The 18497-nt window shown below is 41.8% G+C and overlaps 1 protein-coding gene across 1 annotated transcript in view; it reads left to right on the forward strand.

The window, feature by feature from the left end:
* LOC113171446 (neurocan core protein-like) overlaps window positions 1–18497 on the forward strand; it is a 33612-nt gene that overhangs the window by 4960 nt on the left and 10155 nt on the right. The window contains exons 2-13 of the mRNA XM_026373797.1: window positions 4007–4086; window positions 6639–6842; window positions 7406–7588; window positions 8144–8318; window positions 9442–9569; window positions 10196–10480; window positions 11023–11157; window positions 11262–11351; window positions 11439–11596; window positions 11688–11850; window positions 13375–15180; window positions 17865–17981. Coding sequence (XP_026229582.1) covers window positions 4014–4086; window positions 6639–6842; window positions 7406–7588; window positions 8144–8318; window positions 9442–9569; window positions 10196–10480; window positions 11023–11157; window positions 11262–11351; window positions 11439–11596; window positions 11688–11850; window positions 13375–15180; window positions 17865–17981 — 3517 coding nt within the window. The 5' untranslated portion in view covers window positions 4007–4013. The remainder of the gene's footprint in view (window positions 1–4006; window positions 4087–6638; window positions 6843–7405; window positions 7589–8143; window positions 8319–9441; window positions 9570–10195; window positions 10481–11022; window positions 11158–11261; window positions 11352–11438; window positions 11597–11687; window positions 11851–13374; window positions 15181–17864; window positions 17982–18497) is intronic.

Below are 18497 nucleotides of genomic sequence, written 5' to 3' on the forward strand. Positions count from 1 at the left end.
TGGTGATACATGCATTAAACATCACTGTTTTCCTCCTGGAAATCACCTTTATTTCCAATACTGAATAATGAATTAAGGAGGAGGTTACTGTCCATAAACTGATAACAGTTATTGCAAACTCCATTCAAAGAGTTACACCTCTCTGTCTCCTTCTCACCACAGTTGTCTATTACACCTCAGTGTGGTCAAAATAACACTTTCTCCGTGCTTTACTGCACACACATGTACTGCAGCCAAATTTTAACAGGCCTCTCCAGAGCGTGCTATGGAGCCTGTTTAGATAACCTCTGTCCTGATGCCCAGTAAGATCAATGGTGTCTGTGTGAAAGGATGGAGTGTGTAATCTTGAATTGGATGGACCAGCAGCTTTCCAGACTCCTCGCCTCTATCTGAAGCCCGGGCCAGAACTGCATGAGTCATTAGCAGCTTTGAGTGTGATTAGTCACCAAAGAGGCTCAGTGAACACAAAGGCTATCTGTGTGTTTGTGTGCAGCAAGTGGATACCTAGTTCAGCTCAGTTCACTTTCCCTTTGACGTATCTTTGTTTTTAATTTCATGAGCAATTAATTTTTATGCACTCTGGTTTAATGTTTATTTTATGATACCAAATCACCTCTGCAACATGCCATCACTGTTTTTACCCCCTGTCTTTACAATTCATTAATGAAAATAGCTCCTGTGTAAGCACAGAGAAGCTAAGGTATTTACTCAGGATGAACTGGCTGCAGCCTTTGTCTCACAAACAGCAAATTAAAAAGAATAATAGAGTTTCCAGTGCACCTTTCATTATGGCAATGCATTATTGTACGAACGACCTTTCTTTCATTTCTCTTCACCTTCTCTGCCAGATCCCAATAGGGGTAATTAAGACAGATACCTTACTGTAAAGGAAGCATCAAGTTCAACAGTACAGATTACTCAGACATCAACTTTTGAGAGAGCTCAATGTCCTATCAAATGTCAAGCAGAAAAAATATGATTACATTTCTTATGTGAAAAGAAAATGATTGCACGTAAATAAGAACTCAAGAATTTTAGCCACTGAAACCAGAAATCGCAAGAGCAAAACTGCAAGTAATGGACTCAGTAATGGTGTGTTTATCTGCTCTAAACTGGAAATTGACTTTGCCTTACTGCATCATTTTGTCAGGGTACAGGTTACGAAAAAGCTGTGACTGACCCGCTGTGTAGAAACCAAGAGGTTAGTTTGATCAGAGTATTATTGATATTCTCTCTTCTGAATGTGGTTTCAAGTCACATTCCAGCAGCTTCAATCAATCGTGATAAGTAAGGCGGTGCCATATTTCTAAAACCCATTCATTTATTCATCTAGAATATTTCCACCTCTCCTCGGGGCTACATATATTAGTAGTAATATTTGAAAAATGAGCAATAAAACGTAAAACCTGTCTCTGTGTCGCTGTCCAGATATGTTTATTCCTTTAAGACAAACACTGCTCTGTGTTATTATCAGCTAGTGAGGATGTTGACTTTTTGCCAGGCAGTGTTATGATGCTCACTTCTGCTTTTGGTCTTATATGTCTGTAGCCATCAGATGTATATTTATGATGAATTTGAAACAGGTCGTCTGTAAACATGAGACAGTTATCTGGAGGCTGGGTTTCACCCATCAGGTAGCTAGCTGCTACGTTAACAACAAAACAGTCACTTTTAGTGGTTAAATCTGACCCCATTATTGTAAACTCTTGAACGTGTGGCTCAGCTAGAAGGGAAAGCTCTACACACACAACGACAGTATCTTTTTGTAGTGTATTTATTGTCTTGGATTCAACATATATAACGTGCGTGCAGCCTTTGTATTGCTGTGTATGGTTTGTGCGCACAAGTGTAGAAGATGGGATTCTGTGACCTACCTTGTGCATTGGCTGTGCTTTGATGTGGGGCTTTACAGTGTAGTAGCTGTACCATTACAGCGGCACGTGTGTGTGTGTGTGTGTGTGTATCATGAATCAACCTGGGATGCAACCTGGCCTGATTAAGTAAACCTTTGCAGTCTGTGAACACATACACACATTTCAGTGCACACTGATGGAGGCATCGTAAGCATAAAGCTGTCGTACTGTAGGATAAGTCACGATCATGATTTATTGTACCACCAGAACAGCATGCAGCACGACATGTTCCACACTATTCATCTTTTTTTCTTCAAGCAATTTTCCCACCAACTGCAAAACTGAAGGAGATTTGGGTCAAGGGGCCTGTCTTGCCTGCGTCATGATGATCATGAGTCCAGTTGGTCTCCTTCTTCAACAGACTGACAGCTTAGTGCTGAGCTATAATGTAGGTCTGCCAGCGTCGTCTGTTAGCTCTCTTTAGATCTCTGTCACTCCACTTACTGGCTCTTACAATTCGCAGAGAATGTGTCCTATTCAGACAACGTCGTGAAAATGTGTCGGATGGACATCCACATTCAAGTCCACTGAAGCATTTTAGAGACTTCTGGCTCTTTTCTCCTTGAGACACAACTGTGCCTGTGAAAGTGAAGAGCGGCGATTTAGAGGGAGGCGTTCACAACATCTGATGCCTCGTCCTTAACAAAAGGTGGAACTGGTTAGTATTCTGCTGGTGTGATTGAATGGCCGGTGCACTGTATGTTGTAAATCCCCTCTGGTAAAATGTTGAATGGCTGCTGTCTATAGGCACATATCCATAGAGATGTCCACAGGCTGAACTCTGTATTCTGTTGCTGTGGACTCTGGCAGCTGGGCCTCTGTCAGTCCCAGGCCCTCAGATACAGCACTCTCTAATGCTTTCCGCTTGCAAGACTGGGCAAACTCCTTGAGTGTCATGACCCTCTCCAAGCCTTAAGAAATGTCTTGTCACCCATCCAGCTAGCTTAACCAATGGTTCAGGCCTTCAACATGCAAAGAGTCTAACGGTTCAACCCCAATCTGTCACAGCCCATCACAAGGTCCTAACCCACCTTTAGAGATGAGAAGCATCGAAGTGTGTGGCACCGCAGGGTCTCACTCTCACCAGAAGCCCCATCTTCAAAAAAGTCCAAGACAAACTTGGTCACCCACTATTAAAAATGCTCAACAAATTGCTGTTTAATGACAGTATGACTTGGCAGGTATCAGCGAGCCCTTTACTGTCTGAAAGGAATGTTTTTCTTTGCCTCACATGCTCTGGTTTTATTCGGCTCAAGGTTTTACTGAGCTTTCACATGGTCAGAGAATAGAGCCACCATTATTCCTGTAATTTGTAAGGGTTGAACTAGTGTTGCATAATCCTCTTTCTGTGCATCAGAGATGCTGTTGGCATGAGTTGATGTTACCTTGGTGAATGCAAAGAAGCCACTCGCTTTCTTGGATTAATTAATTACTTTATGTAACTGAAATCTAGACAGTCTAAACATGTTGGACTATATTCTGCATAGACTACTTCAAATTCTACTAGAGTCTAAGTCCTTATTGGTTAAATTGTGCACTCTGGAAAGCACAAAAAAGCATTTTTTGCACACAAGTAAATTAATAATTCAGAGTTTTCTGTGTGCTCAACTCCCCTTAACATCACTTTGTAAATCAAAGCTGTGTTTTCTTCACAGTACCAGTAAACTCTCATCTTCATCTCCATTTCATACCAGCACGGGGCAATCGAGTCTCGGTCATCTCTCCATTGAGTGGAGAAGCTTTGGGCCCCAAGCCAAATCCTCTGGCAAAGTCAGCAGCTCGTTGCTGATGTGTTGTAGGATTCCCTCTAAGCTGTGCAGCAAGAATGCACCACAATCACCTTTTCACTGCAGTAAACTACAAGTTCATCCAATCTTATGTTTTTGGTGAAAGGCCAGATAAGTTTTTATAATTCAATCCAGTTCTCTTCATTATATGTATCACTCAGTGTTCGACATGATCAAATTAACTGTGGCTACATCTTATCAAACACTTCCCGTTGACTTGCTTTCTCCACTTACTACTGATTCAGTCTTCATTCTCGCTCCCGTCTCACTGCTCTCTACTCTGTTTTCTCCCGTGTCTTTCTGCAGGTCCAAGATGGTGCTCGCTCTGTGTTTGGCTCGATGGCACATCCTCATTGCTCTGATGCTGCTGCTTTATTTAGGCTTGGGTGAGTTCTCAGATGCCTGCCTCCACTCTTTGTTTCCTTAAACTGCTTCATCTCCAGATGCTGCATGAACTAAGCAGCAATTTCATATATACAGAAAAATGTCACCAGTACCAGCACGCAAGTGTATCAAAGAAAAGGGGAGCAGTAGCATAAAGGGAAGGGGAAGAAAGGAGGTGCAGCAGCTGGACCAGAACACAGACAGAAAAACTCTTCTCACATAATTTCTTCTATAGACATAAATACACGAGACAGGTCGGCACTAATTTAAGTGTTGTAAGTAAAAACTGACATGCTGAGGAAGTTTGAAGACATGTTCAGTGGGACTGAGCTGGAACACCTCCAGATCAATTTATGCATCTTTAGTCGACCATCTGTTCCATTACAACTATGTGTAAAATTCACAATTATAAAACAAAAGACAGAACATCTCAGCGCTGCTGGTCTCTGGCAGATCATGTTACAAGTTTGGGGTCCCACATACAAACTGCTGCCTCTCAGTAGCATAGATAAATTCCTCTCCTTAATTACTTTTCTTGCAATTGGCATGCATGATGGTAGCTGGTCACCCTGGTTTGTCATTAAAAAGAGAAACCGCATCACTCATTTCTAAAATTAAAACATTTCCTTCCTTCTTGGTGATTACGCTCTGACAGCAGAAAGTTATTACTCCACATGTTTTTAACCATTTTTATTACACAGTCCAGAATCAATCCACTATCCAAAAACAAAGAAAAGAATCTAGTAATAACTACAATTCATAACTAAGCATAATAACCTGGTATTCCTCACATGGAAAAGGAGAAGGTCACATTTTTATGTATTATGTTGATGTAAATCCAGTTGAAACATTAATAGTTCTAATTATTTCACTTGTGACTTATGTCCTAAATATATCACGACAATAATTTCTGCAAGCAGTCAACAAAGCGCCACAACACAACAGAGACATGTGGATAATGGAGTTTACTGTATGAATTATAATATTTGACAGCTGTTAAATTGAGTTCATAGTAAATACTGGATATCTATATAATGTCTGTGATGCTCAGTCATTCACAACATGTTCCGGTTGTTAACAAGAACAAACACTGAAGTTTAACCTAAGATCTGGGTTTGTGTTGGTATTCGTCAGCATATTTTTTTACATGTCTGTGGACAATAATAAAAAAATAAAAAAGGCAGTGGGAAAACATGAAATGGTCCAGTTGAAATAGCCAACACAAGCTGCAGATTCCTTTTAAGAAACACTGATATCAGCCCTAGAACCACACTTCCAGTTTCCTGTAATCCGAACAGCTCAGTGGACTCTGAAGGAGGACTGATAGGAATAAGAGATGGTGTCTGTTAATGACAGAGAGGGTCTTTCACTTCCAGCTCTTTGTTTTTCTTTTGTCCTTTCTGTCAAAACCATGCTACAGGGTTCACTTGTCATCTCTCAGTTGATGCCATTCAGTTCCTTATGCTGTTATACTGTTTCTCTCTATCCGTCTCTCCTTCTTGGCCCTCAGTCTTTTGGTTCTGCCTTTCATGCTTTCCTGTAGTATTTGTGAGTCTGTGTTTACATCTGATTTGGGGGAGGGGGGCAGCGGGGGCGTTCTTCAGCGCAGAGAGATGCTCTCAGGGGGTTCAGCTTGTGAAAGCCATCCAATCTAAATGCAGATGGAAATATCTTTTGGGGGATTCAATTTCACCATGTGCAATATTCCAAATAAGACTCTCTCTCTTTTTTTTTTTAAACACAGGTTCTCCTGTTAAAGCTCATTTTGGTTTTCTACAGTTTGGTGAATTTGATTAACAGTGAAAACCGGAATAGAGATGACAAGAAAAGTAAACAAGTGCAAAATCCCATACCTAAGAAAATGAGTTTCAAGCTTGTTAAGACATACAAGTTTCCTGATATCTTAACAGGTTCTGTAACATATTACAGTTCACATTACTATTTCATTTTGTGTAGAGAAACAGCTTGTCTTATTAGGATTTCCACCCCATCTCACTCTCTCCATTAGCAGATGTTGAACGCCCAGTTGTCATGGAGATACCTGATTATGCTGATTATGTCATAAATTAATTAAACACATTTTACAGAAATAAATTTTTAAGGTTAGAAAAGGTCCAACAAATTCAACCTTCTGTAATATAAATGCTCGGTATGTTACAGTAAGTTCACGGCCGCAAAGAGGTACAAACTGATGTCTGTACAGGTGATGCTGTTGTCATGGTTACACTGAATACATTGAACACAGTCTGCAGGACCGTGAGCCTAATATGGTGATACTGCCTTTACATGCATTTCTAGTATGAAATAACTTCTCTGTTTTGTTTAACAGAGATAGGAAGTAAGAAGAATACGTATGAAACATGAAAACTACTTTTTTATTCTTTAGTGTAAATATGTGAAACTCATTATAACTCCCTGAGCTCTTGTTAGCAGACACCTACAGTACAGCCTACACTTTCTGTGTATCTCGTAGACTGTTTAGTACATAACAAGACATTGGCTGCTGAATATGTAACGTAATCCAGTTTTGCTCTACCTTGTTGTTCCACTCTAGGTACATCCTCCTCCATCGTGAACATGCGTAGGATCACCCATCCTACAGTACATCAGACACTGGCAGGCAAAGCTGTCCTCCCCTGTGTCTTCACCCTCCACACCAGCTCCTCCAGCCAACCACCCCACCTCCTGTGGACTCGTGTCAGACTACCTACAGGAGGGCAGAGTGCGCCTCTTGAGCAGATTGTGCTTTCAGCTAAAGGTGAAACAGAAACATATTAATAAGAGGTAGCATTTGACTTAGACCTACATTACTTTGTTAGAAAACATTGGCACAAGTGCTTGGAGAGTATACTTAAAGCAATGCCAAATAGTTTACATTAACTACTAGTCAACCAGTGGAAAGAAAAAGGTCATAGATAGTTATCAACCTGCTTCACAATTCTGCTCACGGTAATTAAAGAACAAGGCTATTTCACAAGTACAGTGCTTAACAAGCTGACAATAGCAGCTCCTTGAAATCAAATCAGATAAACTTTCTTAATATTGGTTTTCCACTGCACCTGGAAATGCAAATGCTCCTGCAGCTCTACTTGATTGGAGTTTCTGGTGAACATTTTGGGGCATTTTTCTCTCAGGAAAGCAAATCAATGAACAAATCTTATACAATGTTAACATATTGACAACATGACAAATGTAGCTCATACATTTAAAATAAATCCTCTCTAATTAAATGTTACGTCCATCTAACTGTCTAAAGTTCATTTTGTATCTTCTGAACGTGCCGACATTTGTGACAAAGAATCCTCTTTTTCTGTGCCAAAGGTGATGTAATCAAGGTGAATAAGGCTTTCACTGGCCGCATCATACTGCCAGGATACACCGCCAATCCTCTGAACGCTACCATGGAGATCTCCAGTCTCCGCACCAACGACTCAGGCACTTACCACTGTCAGGTTGTCATGGGCAACGACTATGAGAGAGACACTGTGCCACTGGTGGTCTCCGGTAAGTGCAGCACCCGCTGAAGGAGATTTCATTGTAGGAAAAGTTTAGTGCTACAGCTCTCTGAAGGAAACATTTGACCTAAGCAGAAATTCTGCTGACAGTCTGAGCAGCATTAACACAGAAGACTTAAAATTCTGCTTCTAACTTTACTGATTTATGTGTTTTATTGCACTAAAGGCCTGTCGCGCTAATGTAAGATAGATAACGGTAGCTTTAAAGCTGGAGAACTGCCAACCCTTTCTCTGCTTTTTTAAAATTAAACATTAATAACACTGATTCATCAAATCATAAATCATAATGACTTAATTAATATAGTTAACAGTGTTTGAGTTGGGTTTTTTTGTTATCTACTTTTCCACTTGCGTATTGATATAATTCTCTTAATTAAAGTCTCTGCAGTAATAACTTTAATGTGTGCGCTCATCTGTGAATTTTCTGCTAAAATTCCCACTGATTTATTGCGACTGAATTTTAAACGTGGCTCTGTTGCTGTATCTATCAAAATAAATTTAAAAAAGGACATGTTTATTTTAACACCTGTCTCTGCTCGTGTAGGTGTGGTGTTTCACTACCAGGCTCCCAGCGCCCGTTACGTCCTCTCATTCGCAGACGCGCAGCGGGCCTGCCAGGAAAACTCAGCTCAGATCGCTTCACCGGCCCAGCTGTGGGCAGCGTACTATGACGGCTTTGCCAGCTGTGCAGCCGGCTGGTTGGATGATCAGACCGTCCGGTGAGACGTTCAATAACTCCTTTCTGCTTTTCACACCCTTGTTTTGTTACTCGCTAGTTGCAGTGGTTCCTGCGTTGTTTTGAAGTGGGGCTTTTGCCACTAATAGCTGCTTCTATAATTGATTCATCTGAAGTAGAGCTGAAATGATTAGCTGAATAATCAAATTGAAATAGGTTTCTCAAGCTAACTCATTCTCCTGTACCAGCTTCACTGCTGTGAGGATTTGTTGCTTCTGCGTGTCTTAAATATCCTCAGCAACTCACACTTTTCCGACACGTTAGGGCAAATGATTTGAATCAGCAGATCAGAAACGGAAAATGATAAAGACATACTTTAATGATCCCCTTTGGGGAAATTGTTATTTAGATGTAGTGTCTTGGGACACCTCAACATATAGCCAGGATATAACAGGATTCAAACCACTGACCCTGGGGTTTAGAGATGACTGCTCTACCAACTGAGCTGTAGGTCACCCCAAACACTAATTATAATGTAGTCCTCTAAAAAAATCTAAATGTTTGCAATTTCTCAGAGCAGTTACTCTTAACTATGTTCTAAAAGAAAACAACGAAAGCCTGAAGATATTTTTGTGAAGCTGAAACCAGTGAACTCCTATTTGCCTTCTTGTCAAGGGTTAACATTAGGTGAGAAGATCTCTCACATGACTGTGAACTAAATATAAAATTACATCTGGCATTATCTTTATCGTTAACTTACAGTAGCACAGAGATTGGAAACAGAGGGGAACAGCTCACAGATTAAACAGGTTGAGGTATTTAGTTTCTCGACTAATTGTTTTAGTTCTATTTTGAGGTTTGTCTGTTCTTATATGAAGACATTTCTATTGTTTGTTCGTACCGTCCCCTCGCTCTCTTTTTTTGTCACCTCATCTGCTTTTGTTTCTATGGGGTTAATTGTATTTTAATTCATGCATCATTCCTTTATTCTAATTCACTGCCATTTAAAAGAGTGTGTAAATAGGAATTTATTGAAAACATGTTGATATTGGATCTGAGATAATGTTCATACAGTAAAATGCCATTTTATTTATGCTACTTATTTCCTGTGATTAGGAAACCGAGGTTAATTCCCATTTATGACTCCTACATCATTGTCTCCACAGTTATTCTGTCCAGATGCCAGAGCTTGGTTGCTATGGACACAAGGAGTACTCCGCTGGAGTGAGGAATTATGGGAAGAGGGACCCGAAAGAGCTGTTTGACGTGTACTGCTTTGCAAAAGAACTAGATGGTATATAGACACACACAGACTCACACAGACACACACACACAGATGCACAAACACATCAAACCGTTTCACAGATTTTGGTTTTACACTGATGTTTGCATCATATTCTGCTGCAATATTAAAGGCTAGGTGTGTTTTTTTTATGTCAGTAACTTCTAATTAACATACAAAAAAAAAGAACCCAAAACAATCTTTGCTACCAAGCCTTGTTTGTACAGCTAGAGCTTCTCCTGCTTTGTCATAGACCTAGATGGTTGTTTAAACGCTATAAAAAAAACACATCACTGACTCACACACATGACATGTTTCTTTGTTAATATAAAAATTGGAGCTGTGGTTTATTTTGAGCCAATGCCACAAACACCATCCTGTCATTGAAAAGAAATTGCTACAGCAACAAATGTGTATTAATCCAAAGCTTTTCCCAAATAAACCATTTATGCTTGTTAAAAATCACAATTTCCAGCTTTTAGATAACTGTTATAACTGTGCTGTCCCTTTAGCACCATCAGGCAACATGTCTGCTAATGTGTGGGCAAAATGTTCATATCCAGGAGCTGACCTCCTAGACAGTTGACATGCATCCTTTGCTTCTTGACAAACTCCTGTCTTGTGGCTCTCTCCTCCAGGTGAGGTGTTTCACTCGTCTGTCCCTGGTAGGCTGTCACTGTCTTCAGCCTCAGATCGCTGTGTGTCCCTTGGGGGGCAGCTGGCCACGGTGGGGCAGCTCTATCTGGCCTGGAGAGCTGGCCTGGACAGCTGCGCCCCTGGCTGGCTGTCTGATGGCAGCGTTCGCTACCCAGTGACATGGCCTCGCCCAGACTGCGGAGGGAGCCAGCCGGGAGTCCGCACCATCACACCCAACAGCACCGCTGACAACACCACAGATCTCTATGATGCTTACTGCTATAGAGGTTACATTCACTGCATTCACTATTTTTGTTTATGGAAAAGGCAATGAAAAGAACTAATTCATTATTAATAACATACAATAAGAAAGTAAATAACAGTAAGACAGGAGAGACAGACTCAGAGACAGGTTGTGTAAATGTTGCTCCATATTACTGACATTAATTTATGTGTGGAGACAAAAGATGGCCTCAAACATTTGACTGCTGTCTCAATGGTACCAGAAGTGTTGATATTGCTGTTGGAGCCTTGTGTGCTATGAATGTAGTAACAATGAAAATAAATGTCATCGCCACTGTTGTAGCTATGGCAACTGATTTCTAATCCACACTATCTATCCCACCGTCATGTCTGTGAAACTGCTGGATTGACAGTAGCAGTGGAAAAGAGAGAAAGAGAGACAGGAATGTGGATGTTGCTCATTTTAGGCTTTAGTGTCGGCCAATTTCTGCAAAATGAAAACACAGCACAAGGTTATGACAGATAACAGATAACGTCCTTCAGCGACTGCCATGTGAACAGCAAATCTCTTCAACTTGTTTCCTAGGTAAATTGATGGATACAGGCTCCATCTCTCAGATCTACACCTCCCTGTGGAAGCCCTGGAGCTACCTCACAGGCTTAAGTGATGCTGAATCCACAAGGACAGACGTGACTACACAGCCAATCACCACTACCACAGGTTGAACATTTGTCTACAATTAGCAGAAATGTAGAAGCAAAACTCATAATCACACCCATAATTCTTTACAGTTCTAATGTTATTTTTCACCAACATCTGTGCAGGGTCCACAGAGGGCAGTGAGACCTCACCTTCCAACTGGACAGGATTGGTTGACCTTGAAGAGGACGACACTCTTCACAGCATGGATGCTTGTGAGACTAATATTGATGGCTGTGGCAAAGACTGCATGTATTGACCAAAGATAGCATTGATACTGATTCACCTGTTTGTCCCCTCAGCTACAGACCCCTGGTCCTCTGAGTCCACAGGGTCCTATGTGACCCTCCAGCTAATCCCAGGACAGAACTCTTTAGACTGGGGAGAGCCACTGGAGCCTGGTCCTGACTCAGAGGAGTTTCTCCGACCCCCAGTTCACCCAACTCCTACTGAGAAGAAGGTCGGTCTGGTTTTAAGCTTTTGTCATGAGGTATGAAATAATGAACTAGTGAGGTCTTAATTGCTGAATTAGCTCATTTCTGTTATTTCAGGTGATCTCAAAGATTGTAAAGTCTATGTGGAAGCCTTGGTATTACCTGGTGGGCACTGGAAATGAGGCAGAAACCCAAACACCGAGCGGAGATCTGGAAGATAAAGAGGCAGCTGCAAAAAAGATTGACGAAGAGACAAATCCATCTAGAACAGCATCACCAGGTGCATGAATTATTAGTATTTCTAATCAATGCATTGAAAGACTTTTAGGTAGGATGTTGCTGAATCAGACTGGGAGAGTAACTGCAGAGAATCAGAAGATTTCTATTGTTATGTTATTTAGTCTTACCGCTACACTATCCAGCTTCTGCTATGTGTTATCATACATGCTCGAGCTGGAACAGTATAGGGGCAGTTAACAGGATGGTACATTCATTAAAGTGAAAAACAAGCCTGTGGAGTATTGTTCATTAAAGAAGCACAAGGGTGTGATAGAAGAAAAGCAGCAGAGCAGAAGCCTTTTAAAAACTAGCTTGGACATGGAGTCGGACAGCAGCCACGCTGACCTTTCTGTGCTAAGATTTCCTCTCCTGTAGGTCACTAATGAGCAGTGACTGACACCAGGTGACACAGTTGACAAGCACTAGCCCTTTAATTAATTTTCTAAAATATACAGGGCCGTGTTTTGTTTTATATTTATATTTTTACACATGGCTCCTCTATAATTGCTATTCATGCAGCTTATCAACCTGTATTTTTTTCCCCGCTCCTCAGCACCCGCCAAGTTTGCATGGGTCTTTATGTGTTGCCAGTGAGCGAAAGTGGATTCCAGATGACAAGAATCTCGGTTCAGTGATTGTTGAAACTGTGTTACACAGTTGTTGATTCAATTCGGAGGCAATTTGTGAAACTGAGCTGGTTCTTATTTTCATCGAGTTTGGTCCTACTGCGTGCGTCCATGTTTGTGTCTGTTTATGACCAAAGGGGTTTTAGGCCTTAACCCACCCTGTCTGTAAGGGTAGTTTGCAGCAATATCGTTATTTGCTTATGCTGCTTTCTGGTTATGAAAGGAGTGGCATGGATGCCTACAAGGTGCAAGCCTTCATGTCACCAGACAAATCAAGAAGGTTGTATGATTGTGGAGTAAGTCAAGATTTCATGATGTGAGGCATCAATAGTTATTTGCCTTTTCAGTCATTGGTTTCAACATAGTTTTTAGTTGCAATTATGACTTGAATGTTGATAGGAATGACATTTACAAGTCAGAAACTGGTAATTACGGTAACACTGACATGACATAAACACAGTAAAAGCTCACACGACCTTTCAAACAAACATTGTTCTAAAATCTAACATGTCTAAACAGCCTGTAATAGCATTTTTTAATCTCTCTAACCAACCCCCCATATACAATTTTATTCATCACAGTGTCAATAGTGTTTAATAATGCTGTAGAGGGATATGTAAGGGAAGTTTTTCTTTATACTTCACCTTTCCACAGTGCTCAGGCAGCTGGTGTTGATAGTGTTGAAGTGTAGATGGTGTTGGTACAGTGGTAGAAAAAGCTCAGACAGCTTAGAAGTGTTTGTTTTGTCTGTCTTGGCAAAGCTGAGAGAATCCATAAGATGGTTTTCACTTTGTTTCTTACTCTTGACTTTGTCTTGTGCAGTTCTCTCTCTAACTGCAATAATTGCACTCCTGACTTCTCCCATTCTTCTCTTTCTGTTTGTTTTGTGCCCTCTGCAGGTTTGTTTTCTTGGGAAAGTTCATGGCTGAGCAGTCCCTCGAGGGAGAACACTAAACCAGCCAGTGAAGACTCACCCACTCGTCTTGCATCTACCTTGGCAGCCTCCAATATTCCTGTAACTACACAGAGCTCCAAGAGCCTGGTGAATTCAGAAACACACACGACCACTGCCTCCAGCTCTGCACCTGAAATCATGTCATCCAGCGGGGATACATGGGTCCGTATTGAGGCAGAGACCACAACCCAGCTGGGTGATAAGAGGCAGGAGACAGTGACTTCAAGAGCCAGCCGAGGCAGAGGAAGGGGGAAGAAGAACAGAGGTGAGGAAAGGAGCAGAGCAGAAGATAAGGGGAGAGCAGAGGAGAAGGAGAAAAGAGAAGACGAAGGGAGCGGCGAAATCACTGGGGCAGAGGCAAAAGGGGAGATACAAGTTTCACGGCGACCAGTTGGAACAAGTAAACCCAGAGAGAGATCCAGAGAGAGATCTAGAGAGAGAGGTCACAGGAAAGGACACTCCACTACCACCACCACCACCATGGCTGCTACTACAACTGCTGCCAGTGCTGTGGAGCCCACAGTGATTACGACAACTGAGTCAGAACGAGCTGACATTGCCACGTTCAAATCCTCGTCCACTTCACCCGGAGAGAGTCCCTTGTTATCTATCTCAAAAGACTTTTATGAAACACCATCTATATCTCCATCTCCATCACCATTGTCATCTAGCTCAATAAACCATGATGAAACATCATCCTTATCTACATCCCCATCCCCACCTGTCTCATCAGATCTACATAAAACACCATCCACATCTCCATCTCCATCTATCTCAGTAGACATTTATGAAACACCATCCACATCACCATCTCCATCTATCTCAGTAGACCTTCATGAAACACCATCCACATCACCATCTCCGTCTTCATCCCCATCTCTATCATTGTCTCCATCTTCACCCTCACCTTCATCTCCATCTATCTCAGCAGACCTTCATGAAACACCACCCACATCTCCATCGCCATCTATCTCAGCAGACATTTATGAAACACCATCTCCATCGCTGTCTATCTCAGCAGACTTTCATGAAACACCATCCACATCTCCATCGCCGTCTATCTCAGCAGACCTTGATGAAACACCATCCACATCTCCATCTCCATCTATCTCAGCAGACTTTCATGAAACACCATCCACATCTCCATCTCCATCTATCTCAGCAGACCTTCATGAAACACCATCCACATCATCATCACCATCTATCTCAGCAGACCTTCATGAAACACCATCCACATCATCATCACCATCCATCTCAGCAGAACTTCATGAAACACCATCCATATCTCCATCCCCATCACCATCTGTCTCAGCAATTGTGTCCTTTTCTCAATTATCTCAGTCCTTTATTGAGTCCCAGACCCCATTCCCATCTCTTTCCTCTTCCTCCTCTACCTCATCTCAATCAGTTTCCTCAACTTCATCCACTTCTCAAGCGTCATCACCATCATCACCTCCTCCACATTATCCGTCAGCAACTTCAGCGGTTGGATCCGAGAACCCAGCTCCATCTCCTAACTCAGACAATGAGGACAGCTCTGCTAATGTCCTGTCATCACTTCCCTGGGTCCCAGTGGAGAAAGCAGTTCTGAATGGCTCTCTGGATTATCCTCCATTACTGCCAGGGCCTTCAGATGAGGAGGAGCCCACTTGGTCTCATGCTGTGGGATCAGGGGCTTTGTTACCTGGTAGTATAGATGAAGAGAGCAGCAGAGGATCCAACATCAGTACTGTAACAATGGGGCCTTCAGGTAAGCATGTTTTCTGTATATATACAGCATTTTAATTATTTATAGGTTGGTTTAACATCACCGCCTTAAAGGGTAATTCTGATTTATTACAACCATTATTTGACTCAATATAGGTTACTACCTCTTGATATTCTCATACAACATTATCATGACCGTAACCCAGCTTGTAATTATTCGGTACAACTGCCTATTCAATTCCCTTTGCCCTGATCATGTCAGCGTCTTATTTATTTAAAGAGTCAGTGTATATTTGCCAGGCTTTTATTCCCACCAGAGGCAGAGATTACATCCTAGCCAACATACACAATCTTTAGATTAAGTCTGCAGCATGGTATATCTCAGTAAAGCTGCTGGTCAGCCACCTGGTTTACTACTTACCTCTCCTTTGGTAATGGGAGTGCATACAGGAAACATCCTATCACCAGTGTTCAAAAGCCTTAGGACATCATGCTATCACAAATTTGTATGGTGATTTATTTTGGTCCCTTTGAAAGTGGTTCATGTCTGCAGCAGGCATTGCTGAACCTCTTGGTCATAGTGTGAGGAGTGTTTTCTGGCTCTAAACAGCTGTAAACTGATTGACAAGAAGCCAAGGGTAACCATCTGGGCTGCTGGTTTCCAGTGTTAGGGTTGATTGATTGACTGAGAGCCCCTGAAGTCGTGCAGACAGAAGGTAACAAACACACAAATACGCACAGATATCTTTGCTACACAAACAGGAGTGGATTGATACAGATTGGAGCAGAATAATGGCTTTCAGTGCACATCTTTCTTTCTCACATATACACTCTCTGCTCCCGTTCAGTCCCTTGTGGTTTACTTTCATGGTGGTGGTCAGTATTTGCTCTCCTGACTGGATCACAGAGCACTTCATCAGTCAGTTCAATCAATGAGAAAAAAAAAGAAAAAAGGTGCCTCATGTTGCATTCAAGGACCTTCAGCATCAAAGTCACACACACACACACACACACACACACACACACACACACACACACACACACACACACACACCATCAAATTTCTTTGCATCATTTGATCTCTCAGATATTTCTCATCATTTTTTGCCTTCAGTTTTTGTTTCCTGCCTTTACAGAAATACCGACACTGAGTTGTGAGATTTAAAGTGCTTATCTGAAAATAATTTTTCCAACGTAAACCATGTTTTCACTGTGTCTGTGATTACTCAAAGCAAAGGCTATGTGAGATGAGGTCCCAACATTGATGCTGAAAAGCATTATCCCCTGCCCTATCTCAGTAAACTTCCAGTATTAGTTGGACTTTGCTGTTGCCAGCTTATTGTTGTTGTTGTTGTTCATGCCAGTGTCAGCCACAGTCTAGAGCAGGGGACAGTCCACTCTGTCAGCTCCTTCTACTGACTATTGATTTTTCTGCACCACTTGCTTTAATGAACGGCTAATCGCACAAGGCTTATCTTTCCCACATAGGAACAGCCTCACACACACACCTACTGCAGTAAATCTGCTTGTCATAACAGTTGATATTTGTCAAGGCATGCCATGACCTTGACTGATGCAGAGGGTGAAAGTGCACATTGTGCTGGACTGCTGTACATTAAATGCAATGCATGGCTTCTTTTAGCACCTGACTTCAGCAGAATTCAATCATGAGCAAAGAGGATTAGCTCACAAAACTTATCATAAATCTATAGGGCTGAAGCTATTCAATTGTGTTTTGTTTTGTCACTGAATATTTATTTTGTTCGGTACAGCAGTCGGCATGATGATAATTCAGAGGATGTGAGCCTGTGATATCTGCTTCTAGTTAGTTATTGGGCAAGATCAGCCCCAGGGTGAATCATAGCCAAGATATTGATTTTCACTCATTGTACTGTGTAAACACAAACGCACAAACATGCACACACACACACAAACATACACACTGTCAACCTCACACTCCACCCCCTCTTTAGTAGTCCTCTGTGTCACAGAGAGAGCTGGCAGAACAAAGACTCCCACAGCCGAGGTTTTGCATCCAGGATGAACGAGTGGTGGTTCTCAAAGACCTTAAGTTGCTATAATGAGCGGCTGAGGAGAGAAACATGTGGTAGTGTGTTAATTGATATGGAAATGTGAAATTGTGGAAAGGGACCACACACGCACATATTTAGGCGATGAATGGCGGGGCCGAGGCGCTCAGCGGGAGGTCTGCTCATTTCTGTTGAGGATGGCTAATGTCTGAAGTTCTCACGCTGCCCATTACGCTCGCTGGAGTGAGCCAAGGCTCGCTTTCCATATGGTAACCATGACAACTGTGGCTGTGAGTGGATGGCAAAGTTGAAGCTCTATGGCTTCTGATCCCTTTGAAAGGAGACAGAGTGTGAAATGGATATGCGTGTGTTGTAACCGCTGGTTTTTGGCTGAGCTACAGTGATGGAAAATTGGGGTGGTGTGGTGTTTTTTTCTGAGTCATATGATTTTATTTTTATACAAAATCTGGGCAGTGCTGGAGCAAATTTTGTTTAAGCCATGCGTCTTTAGAGAATCACCATGGAAATAAGTATGTTAAGCTGTATTCAGCCTATGAGCTTAGATACACCAGTTTTATTTTTGCCAAAATAAATTCCATTTACATATAGAAAAGCACTCTTCTTTACAGTATCACTAATTAACCTTATTTTGAATTCCTAAATTCCCCCTCCACCCCTATCCATCTGTCTCTTTTAGTCGAGGTGGAGCCCTGCGTGACAAACCCATGTCTGCACGGAGGAAAGTGCCTTCCTCAGGGAACGGGCTACAGCTGCTACTGCCCACAAGGCTACGCTGGGGAGAACTGTGAGATTGGTGAGTGATGCTCAAACACACGCACTCACATCCCACACAAACACTGCCATAATAAAATCAGCACTGCGTCAATCCGTAAGTATTGACGAAAGGCTCTCCAGCGGCCTATTGGCTGGTCAATGGCTGAATTGTCCTTCAGTGTGAGAAAAGAGGCTGCATAGAGGCTGAGGTCAAAGGTTAGGTTCAGACTATCAGAGGAGGATCATGGTAATAGGCTCTTGAAGTCAAACTATTGATAGCTTTCTCTACTGCAACATATCTTTTTCACAGCAGACATCATCATCATCATGCTGATTCTTACATTATTATAACGTTCCATGTATTAAAACCATTTAAAATATAATGTGTAGTACAACCGGAAATACCAGAAATACAGACCGCTTGCAAACTTGACAGATGACTGTTTGCATCCAGCAAGTTCCCTCTTAGTATAAAACTTGTATGTTGATATTTTTATATGCTAGCTGCTAAAACACTGTGCTATGATTGTTTACATAATCCACACTGTGTGGTGTT

This window comes from Anabas testudineus, chromosome 17, assembly GCF_900324465.2.
Source record: "Anabas testudineus chromosome 17, fAnaTes1.2, whole genome shotgun sequence".
Taxonomy (NCBI): Eukaryota; Metazoa; Chordata; class Actinopteri; order Anabantiformes; family Anabantidae; genus Anabas; species Anabas testudineus.